The 11,586-nt window shown below is 36.2% G+C and overlaps 1 protein-coding gene across 1 annotated transcript in view; it reads left to right on the forward strand.

The window, feature by feature from the left end:
* Positions 1-311: 311 nt before the first annotated feature.
* Positions 312-11,586, forward strand: part of LOC105683061 — a 28,442-nt gene continuing 17,167 nt past the window's right edge. The window contains exon 1 of the mRNA XM_012395364.3: positions 312-626. Coding sequence (XP_012250787.2) covers positions 572-626 — 55 coding nt within the window. The 5' untranslated portion in view covers positions 312-571. The remainder of the gene's footprint in view (positions 627-11,586) is intronic.

Genomic DNA, 11,586 nt, shown 5'->3' on the forward strand with positions numbered 1-11,586 from the left:
TTCAATAGGTCAGCTCTGATATCATTTATTTCAAATAAAAAATTAGGGATATGGTCGTCGGTAGTGGACAGATCGTTGTTTTTCATCTTCGCCTTCTCATTGTCGAAAGACGGAAAAGTTGAATTTGAAGATTCACGCCGTACGCAGTTTGCGCCCTTTTGCGGTTTCGCCGTTACCACCCGTTACGCTCCTGGCAAAATAAGGGATGGTTCTATAGCGTCTTCCGTTTTTCTTGTTTCTGGTGGGGGAAATGTCGGGTGGGGATGTGGATTCGTTTGAGGGGGAAAGATACGGGAAGTAGACTAAGAGGGGAGACCCGCAGTGTTGAACCGCGGTTCGAAGAACGTGGTTATGTCCTAGTTTGTCGTTTGTCGCTCTCTGTTACCGAAAAAATTTCTAATAGAAAAAAGTATCGAAGGTTAGACGAACTCGTCGATATAATGATAGTTCAAGTGGTTTGCTGCGATGGGGAATTACCCTAAACACTGACTGTCGATACGTAATATTCCGTTAACAAGAGGAAGGGTCGAATAAATATTGCCCAAGAAGAGATTTCCCAGCTCTCTGTAAAATGGGGAAAAAGGGTGCTAAGAGGAAAACTAGATGGAGGAGCCTTAGCATAGGTGGTAAGTTTAAAGAAAAAAAAACTTTTACTCAACAAAAGTTCTATCATTTATTACTTTTTTTGTTTCATTCATTTTTCATGTTTCACACATTACACAATAATAATAGAGATCTCTATTATTTTGCCAATAGGTTCGCTCTCCGTAACCTTTGTAACCTCTAACGGCATTAGTACGGTCATTGATTCAACACGATCATTTGATAATTTTCAAATAGAATTTTCACGATAATCATGTCTTCTAAAAACTCCCCAACTGCTCTTCGCTCTATTCATTTCGTGCGTGGACATCGTTAATTAATAAAACTGCGTAAATTCTGCAAGCATGGAAAATTCCCTGCTCACAATGTCTTCGTAATTATTCGTCTCGGATAAATTTCTATTTTTCCTCCTATTCTTTTTCATACGATCCGGTCAACGTTTATCGTCTCCATTTAATACGTCCACTTTCTCGACACCGACCCCTTTTCGCCCCTAAAGAGAGAATTCCTTCAGGAAATCAAGGTAGACCGAGATTATCTCCCTACGGAATGTAATACGACTCTGCAGTACGTTACGTATATTGAATCCCTGACAATAATCAATAATTATGTATCCATAGAATATTATAGAAGGAGCAACAATCGGTTATTATTTTAATTCCATATAACGTCATGCTGCTTCTTATTCTGCCATCATCATTTATTGTACCTTCAATGAATATCGGCAACTATGCCGGTATTGACATAATTCAACCTATACATATTCCACTGAATTATAATCGCACATAACCTTCCGGTTTTTTTTTTCGGAGGGGAAAGGAAAAATGAAATGAAACAGAATTTCCAGCTGATACCGACGCGCGGATCGATCGCATGTGAAACCCAAGTTTCAGCCCTGCGAGTTTCAACTTCCTTCACAAATACCATCAATAATGATATTTATTCCTCTGTTTTTATTTGTTTGTATCCTTTATTCATTTTCTACTCTTCTTATTCACGGAATACACATAAATGTGGGACGTTTTTTTCTTTGGCTTTTTTTTGTCATTTTTTTTTTTTTTTTTTTGTGAAAACGATTCACCTTTAATTTTTTTTTTTTTTTTCATAATTTTATGGACTGTAAAAACATTCCTCTAAGTACAGTACAGTTGATGAAGACTAATAAAATAAATTAAGCAAGGTAAAATAATTCAACCTCACGGTATTTAAATTTGAAGAAAACTATTCATTGGATATATTTCTGCTACTTGATATCATGAGACTTGATACTTTTTTTAGCAGTTATAATTGATAATTTGAAAAAGAATATAACAAGGTACGTAACATTGAAAAATCATTGTAATTATTCCGACTGGGCTTTTTATTTATTTATTTAGGTTTTTTACTTGAACGAAGAAATACTTCGAAAGAGAATATACCTATATTTGTCCATCCATGTATTATAAATACACCTAATGTATGTACGTCTTCTGTACTTTGGAGCTTCACTTTCAGAGTAAATTACCTAGCGGACTTTCGTTCCAAGTCTTCTAACGCCGGCAAACATCGATCGTCCCTCCTTTCTTAACACTCATCGCATGGTGATCGTGATTCCTTTTCTTCTGTTCTTTTCTTTCTAATATCTTACTTTTTGTTCTATTTTTTAACTTTTCTTTTCTGTATCGTTCATTTTTCCTTGCCATCGCGACGAAACTATCCACGCTTCTATTCGTTTCACTCAAATAAAATTGTACGCGTAGATTATTGTTGACACTAACAATAAAATGATGCCCGTTGTCGTATTATTCGCGATTAATAGAATTGAATTTATAGGAAGTTAATCTTTCAGTTTTGATTTCATCGGATTTCATCCGTGCATTGTACTTGCATTGTCATTCGCGTTACATTATTATCTGAAAATGCGCTATACCCACCATATAAGACACGTACTAATAGCTATGGATAGTCAATTATAGGTGGTTCGAATCGAATATTTACTAAAAATATATTAATAACAGCCGTTAGTCAATCCAATTATTTTATTAAGAAACGTGACGAGGAACTTTATAAACAGGGCTTCGAAAAATAAATTATGTGATGGATGTGTTCATTTATTATATGTGTATACATAATGTTATCTAATTTTAAATTGAAAATATACGTAGGTATGCCCGTGTATATTACGTTATTGAAAATTCACTTTTTTTTTATTCCCTTATTTTTTTATCAAATTAACACAGGGCAAAGGCAGCGAGAGCAGATCTTAGGCCGGCAGTACGGTAGAGTTTCTCCTGGAACGAGAGATTTTTCCTTTTTTTAAATAGCTGATTACATTAATGAGGCGAAAAAGTGGGAAGAGCATGTCAGTGTCGCGCGAGGAAAATGGAAGTGTCGTAGCAATATTATACATATGTGCTTCTTGCTGCACCGTGTTTCGTCACACATGTATGTATAAGTAAAACGTAATATGTAGTGTAACAATAACGATAATGGTGATGACGATTATGATGATGATAATTATGATGATCATGATGACGATGATGATGGGTATTACATTATTATTATAAGATAGAAATCAAAGGAAAGATACCTGAATCTTGATGATCATGATGATGACGATAGCAACGATCGAGCCAATGTTAATTATAATTACGATAAAAAACGAAACTCGGAGAACGGAAATTTAAGAGAGAAAAAAAGAAAAAAACATTCCCCAAGGAAAGAGGAAAATTACGTATACATATTTTGTTGTTTAACAACCTCGTTACATAATCCATAATAATAACGTCCTTTTTAGTGCAGTAACAAAATGTAAATTCTTTGATACCATTATTGTTTTTTTTCCATTTTCTTATCTCAGCATTCGTGTCATTATTTTATTTTCCTAATTTTATTTTTTTTCATCTCTTTTTTTTATATAATGTAATTGTTGCAATGATTACACAGCCGTACGTTGAACCGATCGAAATCTGTGCGATGATATATAAATATATACTATTCGGATAAATTAAGATTATGATTGTTTGTCTCACTACATGTGATACGATGAGTGGGAGTAAAAATAATGATGATAATAAAATAAAAGAATAATTATCAAAATATCAACGTTTTACAACACGTTGAGATGGTCAACTTCCGGTAGGTATGTCGTATTTTTGCAATTTAGGGAAAGTGGCTTGTTATTTTATCGTTAATTTGTGTTTATTCATATGAAAATGAAAAATTTATTTTTGCAGTAACTCTTGAGTGATCTTGACAAACTTCCCATCAGTGATCTTGGGATGCAGTCAGGATTCTCATTGATTAAAACGCAAAAATGATTTACGAATCGCAAACAATTGCGCAATCGATGACGCGTTCGCGGATCAACTCGCAATTCCCGATGACTCTATCGGCTGTCATAAAATGTCTTTATAAATTTAGAATATTAGTTTGTAGTTATAAATTTAATTTGATCGACATAAATAGGTGAATATTTTATCTGCATTATCAATGTTTAGGTAGAAATAATTCACACGACGCAAAGGTGCAGCGTTGGTTTTCTGAACCAACAATAATTTTATCAAATTTACGATGAGGTGATATAACCGTCTTGGAAGGAAAAGAAAAAGGAACGAAAAGTTAGAGGGGAAGAATAGGCAAACGGGTTAGCCTGCGACACTTTTCAACACCGGTAACCGACCAACTCATCACACATTATCACTTCTCCACCCAACTCGCGTAGCTACTATTTTTCTACAAATCTCTAGTATCATATACCTTAGATAAAATCCTTACAACAGTTCGATTCACAATACTAGTGCTCATAACCAAAAATTCAATATTCACCGCTCGAATGCACGTAGATTCTTCCCACGAGACATTACAAGTTGTTCGTTCTGCAGTTTATCGCATTGCACGATTACCCGGTGGGCGAGACGTTACGAATTGTCTGAACTTTTGCCAAAATTGTCGTAATGAAAATAATACGTCGGATTTAAATCCTGACTCGTAACTGTTCGATCATTTTTTTTGCTCATCGTACGTAACAATTTTTTCTCAATATTTTTCATTACCTATGTAGCTAGGAAAAAATTAGAATAAACTATTATTCAGTTCTCGGCCCAAGAAAAAAATTTACATTTACCATGTGCCGTGTATACGTTATATATGACGTATCATCATCTATTTCGATCGAGCATATTTTAAGAAACAAATAATTTTCACGCTGGCCTTTGCCTAATTTACCGAATTATTGTAACCGTTGCCATTACGGATATTATTCTCGGTCGATCATCCGTTACTTTTCTCAATTTGAGTCGACTGAATTGTGACAAACGCCACTTACAGTCAGAATTAGCGATTCATTGTAACAAACTCCGCACAAATAATACTCGGAAAATGCAATAAAATAAAAACTGAATAAGAATCACGAGGTCTTTTTGAATAAATATAATTGTCTCGTGATGTATTTGCATCTATGATAAGTCGGGAGCACTCAATCTGTCGCTAGCGGAATGCGCCTACAGCGACAATCATCCAGAGAGAAAAGAGATGACCCTCCGTATCGGAGTTGAAGTTCGTGGTGGGGCCGCGATCGATTTTGACTCGAAATTCGAGCATCTCCGGTGCTGCCGGAAGCGAAATTGATGAAACTGGTCATAATTTGAATACCATAAAAATCTCAATCTTCGAACGCATTCAAAAAAAAAAAAAAAATCAACTTCATTTTACCGGAAAATACCCAGGTGTACAGACGATAAGGATTAGGTACTCGATATTATGTAATATAGTAAAAAATGAATTCAAATTCTACGAGCGAAATTCTGACAGGAAGACACTTTTTAGTGAAGATAATAATCTAATGGTGTACCTGGAGTAGGCAGCTTTAGGTCACTTCAAACCAGTTTTAATCACGCGTATAACGATCTTCATAATCATATTTCGTAATATATGAAGGTCTGTGATTTCCTACGTCGACGAGTACTTATTTTTTTCATTTATTTTAATTTTTTTTTCTCGAACATTCAAAATTCCCTCTTGCAATTTTTTATCTTCTAATTAACAGCAGACCTTCCTTTCTCTTTTGTTCACTTTTCCACCTGCACAAACGAACCGTACAATTTTTCAAACCACATGGTCACGTGTTACCTCGTACGTACGTATGCGTACATATTCGTGAGTTTTTTCCTTTTCTTTTGTTTATCTCTTCTTCCCATCTTCATTGAAATAAAAAAAAAAAAAAAAAACGAACAATATAGCTATAAGTTTGTCCTCTTTGACGTTCTGTTAGAAGGAATAATGATAACGAAGGTATACATGTAATGGAGAGACGCAGAGACAGGACGGTGGGGAGAAATAAATGAAAAACCTTCGGTATGTGTGTTCCATGCTTTTTTATTTTTTGCTTTCGTAATTTTTCTTAAATTTGTTTCCTTTTTTGCTACGAAGCATTGGGGAGGTCTACAGTTGTCCCTTGTCCATCACACGGCAGAGTTATGTAGATAAATATAGTAGATAATACACACGTGTACGCGCATAACTTTTACACTTGTAAATTAAGACATACGCGTGTAAGAAGAACTTGAGTAAAAGTTGTCTTATTTCACGTGTCGCGAATATAATAATAATATGCAAAATGATATTAAAGTATAAACCAGGATCTCTGATGTACACCACCCACCGTGATGCGATAACAATAGCGAAGAAAAATAAGGAATAACAATAACTTTATTTGTTAAACTAACGATCGAATAGCGTAATATCTGGGATTGTTTTTTCATTCAACATTTTTGAGTGTAACAAGTTTTTACATGAATCGAATCGCGCGAGTCGTCCGTGAAATTTTTCCCTCCAGTTTTCCGAAAGAGCACACACACGATTGGATTAAACGGCGCGACCGTAGACGTTATCGAATAAATTGGAGAGAAAAATTGATTCAAATCCCGAGGAGAAAAGAAAAAGAGGAAGAATTAATAAAAAAAATTGATAAGAAAAAGTAGGACAAAGTTGTGTGATAAGTACGTTGATTTTTGATTAACCCTTTCGTGAGCTGTAATACTCTTGACGTCTTTATTACGATAAGTTGGATTTCATACACATACATATCTCACTCGACGTTCATATGGTTATAAGTTGAAACTGCTCCACCGCAAGTCTGAAGAAGAAAAAAAAATTAATCTTGATGTCCTTATCAAAAAGTGACAAAGTATTACCAAAGTTTGGATCCTCGGGTGATCTTGAAGTTGCGTTATACTGATCGAAAATTTAATTTATAACGGTACATACGTCGGGTTCTGATTTAAAGAAAATATATATTTTTTGACAAATTAACACCGCTGCGAGCGTCGCGGTATTCTAGATCGAAATTAACGTGAAATTTCTATTGTTATCGAATGAAAATTTGATGAAAATTATCTGAAAAAAAATTCCCATAATTTATAGAGGCTACAGAAGAGGCCTCATTTTTTGAGAAAATCGGCAAGGTGAAGATTGACACAGCCGTTCTATTAATATTCAAAAGCCCTTGTGATGTGTCGCGACAGTAGGTACATATATCTGTAGAAAACTAGAAGAATGAAAAACGAGAAAGAAGGAAATCCGCTCCGCCTACAACGTGGAACCAGAAAAGAGAGAACGAAAATCTAAATTTCTATTTCAAGTAGTTCGCATCGGTCCAACTATACCCATACGTGCTCAACGTAATAAAATAGAAAAAAAAAAGAAGAAACCGGAAATTGCAGATCCACCAAATCATGAAAAACTTGATACTTTTCCTCATTGTAAGGACTCACCGTTTTTTGAGTTTTCATCAAACGCGAATCGAACGTCGGGATTCTTCGGGCTCCTCGAAACGCAAAAACGACGCAGATGTATCGAGCAATAAAAAAGTAAAAACTCTAACTTTAGCTGCAGCATATTTCTGGATGAAATTCACACGTTTTACGTTACATAACAATATACCCGGTAATAATAAGGTGTTCTCACGGGCGCATGTATGATGTATGTATGTATAACTCCCGGTACAACTATATATATTTTTTGTCATACGTACATCCACGTACGTACCTACACATGATGTACGCCTCGTAACCGTGTAAAACGCATACCTGATGCGAGTACATACATATGTGCGTGGGTACATAGATCGAACTCACGTACGTACGTACACGTGAATACATACGGCACATAATCGCGGAGCAGAATAGATAGGAGAACCTGACGACACGAGTTGACGGTCTAAACTTTGCGCGTGTGTGTGTCGCGGAAAAAGGTAGATAAATAGATAAGTTCGTTAGCTAAACTACTGTATGAGACGATCGTGTGCGTGAGTGTGGCGGACGGTGGTCGTGTATACGTATGTATTTGTATGCATGTACGTGTACACGGTAGTGAGACTAAAAAGTTATTCATAAATAGCACGTGAACGCGACCACGAGGTTCGGTGCACGCGCTTTGGGGAGGTTCGTATTTGAGACGTACGAACGTTCGTTCGCTGGTTCTACACATCGAACGGGCAACAGGCCTAGGACATCTACTAGGCTACCGGCTAATACTAGTTTGCTGCGTTTCGCTCCGTTTAAATTTTCTGCAGAGTGCCAACGCGCTGTGGCATCTCTCCGCGCTATAACTATAGTGGGTATACTCGTGAGAGGGACCAACATAATTGACGAAGCTATTTTTCTTACCCACAATCATTTCTTTCCGTTTTATCGTTATTCTTGACTCGAATATTATCGCAGTGATCTTATCACAGTTAACTAAAATCTAAAATTATTTTTCACATACGTGATATACACAGGTTCTCTCTATCTGAAATATTTTTACGCTTACATATGTAGGTATAGGTAATATTCTAGGCGGGGGCGATACGAGCACGTGACTCCGAAACAACGCGCTCCGGTTCCACTATCGTAATTGCGAGACGAATATAATCCTGTATGATTGTTTTTCTTTCTTTTTCTCCTCGTCAATTGCGAAGATAAATATCGCCGTGGTGCGTGGCCGCCTCATTTTCCAGGCATGATGAAAATGAAAAGAATTTGAAAATGAAATGAAAAACCAGTCTTAGAAAACCCGTTCGCTTCGGTTAATCGCTGCGGATCTTGTAGCTCTTCGTTGCGCAAGATCAAGATCAAACGTGATTGTACATATACCCGTATCTTCTATACTTCTCGACCATATGTCATACATGGATCACGCGCTCATTTGTCGCCCCATTAAATCATCGCGTTCACACAGGCATCTCTCTTGTAGACCTACTTATAGAATACCTCTTTCTAACGGTCGTATAGACAACGTATAGGTATATATCGGATACTAACCTTGCCAAATTGACACACGTTTTCAAATTTTTATGTAATCAACGCACAAATTCATTCGTCAGGCACGCCAAACGTTTTCGATCGTTCGATCCGATTCTTCTGCTTTTCATTTTTTCTCCCGACGTGTAAAACGATTGGAGGAAAGATGTGGCTTAGTCGCAATTAGTTGGAGTGAGTCGATCGATTTATTTATATTCATATGTTAGTTTTCCTCGGGATTGAATCGTTGCGAATGTTTATTTATCGGACGTTGGTGAATGGTGGTACAGGTGAATCCGCCGGAGTATCTCGCGTGTGAGTCAATCTGTTGCTAGTTAATTTAAATTACGTAATTAAATTTATGTACTACGTTTGAAACTGCATCATCACGATCAAAGAGGTGTATGTACAATTGTAACGCCCATTCAGCGTTTCTGGTACGATCAACAATGAGTACGGAGCTTGTAGAATTGACCATCGAATAGATGGTCGAATGTTTTCTACAAAGTGCTTAGCTGTTCTATTATCGTCGGCGTTCCAAATCACTCAACCTCTCAAACAGCTCACCTCAGCGCCGCCCGAGAAGAAGAAGAACAAGCAGAACAAGAACAGGAACAAAAAGATTAGGAAGATGTTGCTTCTCTATTTTGTCAACCAACTTTTGTTTTGTCTTATTTGTATACTGCCGCAGGATTCACATTATTAGGCTTAAAATACGTTAGATCTGGCCAAACTCACGTATGTGTCTACTGAGTTAATTTACACAGCGAGTACAGTTTATTCATGAAAAAGTTCAAGAAAAAGCGAGGGGGGGTGGGAATTTTGATGATTTTTCCCGATGGAGATCGACATTTTCATTCTTTTTCTTTCTATTTGAGTTTACTAACAAGTAAACTTGTAAGTGAGTCAATGTTTCCTTGTTCGTCTAGGAGAAATCAACGATCATGTTATACGTTCGTATATACGTTATGTTCAAATATTGAATGAGCATATTTATAAGCATTTCCTCGAGATTTTTGAGAGGGCTTATTTTCGTTCGTGGTTTATGTAATTTTATTTTCGGACGCCTGTTTAAAAATCACGTGGTTCCATGAAGCGTAATGTATGTACATCTAGACAGGTATACTTTATGATTATACGTACAAACGTAAGGAAGTTTTGTGAAACTGTATTTGAGGACGCTGAAAAATTTCCTATCATTAATTGTATGTCCTCTATGCGTACATCTACTCTGACGCCTGACTAGCGGCTACTTAACGTGCGCTTACCAATACATGTTTCACGTGCGTGAACCTCCGCCAGTACCACCAGTCCCGGACTTAACTTTCCAAAGACCTGTGCTGCTTACGGTGGTCCTTGTTCGGGGTATTTTTGAATTTCCATGCCTCCGGAGACTCAAATGGTTCACAATGGATAAAAAAAAATCCACCCCAAATTTCATCACTCTATCTTAATTTTAACCAACGAACAAGTACTTGCATGAGGTTTTTGTCCTATACATATTTTTTCCTCTATACGCACTTAGATATATTGATCGTTGTACGTAGATATAATTTTTACCGTCGTCCGTTTCAAGCGTGGAGAAATTCAATCAGAAGAATGGTCTGGATTTCATTCGTTCCATGCTGTTGTGCGCCCCTTTTGAGGGAACACTGACTTTGTTATAATTAGGATCCGTTGACTAGTAGAGGATTAAAATCCAAGATCTAAGAATTTCTGGTTTTAACTTTATATTAGTGATCAGACGAACTTACGTACAAATGCGAGTTGCTCCTTCAAAGAGAAAATTGAGAGTGAGTTGAGAATGGCTGGTCCGATGTAATCAAACCAATATGGCGACTAAATGTACTGTGAATTGCAACCGGTAAATACTTTGGTGGATCAAAACTGAAGACTAAACATCCTGCCGCAATCGGCCATAGTCGATATCACTCCGTGGCGACATTGGATAAAATCAAAAAGCGTATAACGTAGGTGGGATTATAACAATGCCTTATCAATTTAGGAATAAAACGAAAATCAGTTTTCGTTTTATAGATAAGCGAAACTTACATCGCATACGCGTTGTGTAAGATAATCGGAGCAGGAATTAAGTGTTAAGAGTGATTGGTAACAAGGCCATCTTGTATGTATACGTGTGTATAAAGCAATGCAAAAGATGGTAACGAAAAAACTTATCAGGTTAAAGAAAAAAAAGAATAATAATAATTTCATCGCAGGTCAGAATTCTTTGGGCAAAATAATTTTGCATACGTTCGCATATATATTATGACATAATAACCTGATCATTATCGATTACAATACGCGCTGTCCTTACGACGTACTTATAACTTGTGTATGTAAGTTTCAATCATAATCTCAACTATACGAACTGTATACATTACAATAAGCTATTTATAAAAACAAAAAAGTTATATAAACTTGCACTTACACGTATACCTATATGTATAGTATTATATTAGCGTATACAGTGTATGCACAATGCCCGTAAATACACGCGATACTGCAAGTCGTAATAATGATTAACGAGCAAAGTACATAAATATAAAAGTATACATATAGAGTATGAGTGAGCTTTGAAGTCATTCGTTTTAATAATTACTTACATACGTATACATTATGTATACGCGGACCCATCTCAACATTCTGAATAATTATATTTTTCTGTCATTTTGTTCTCTCGCTTGCTTTCATTATTTTTGCTCATATTATTATTATTATC

Source organism: Athalia rosae, chromosome 2 (genome assembly GCF_917208135.1).
Source record: "Athalia rosae chromosome 2, iyAthRosa1.1, whole genome shotgun sequence".
NCBI classification, from domain to species: Eukaryota; Metazoa; Arthropoda; class Insecta; order Hymenoptera; family Athaliidae; genus Athalia; species Athalia rosae.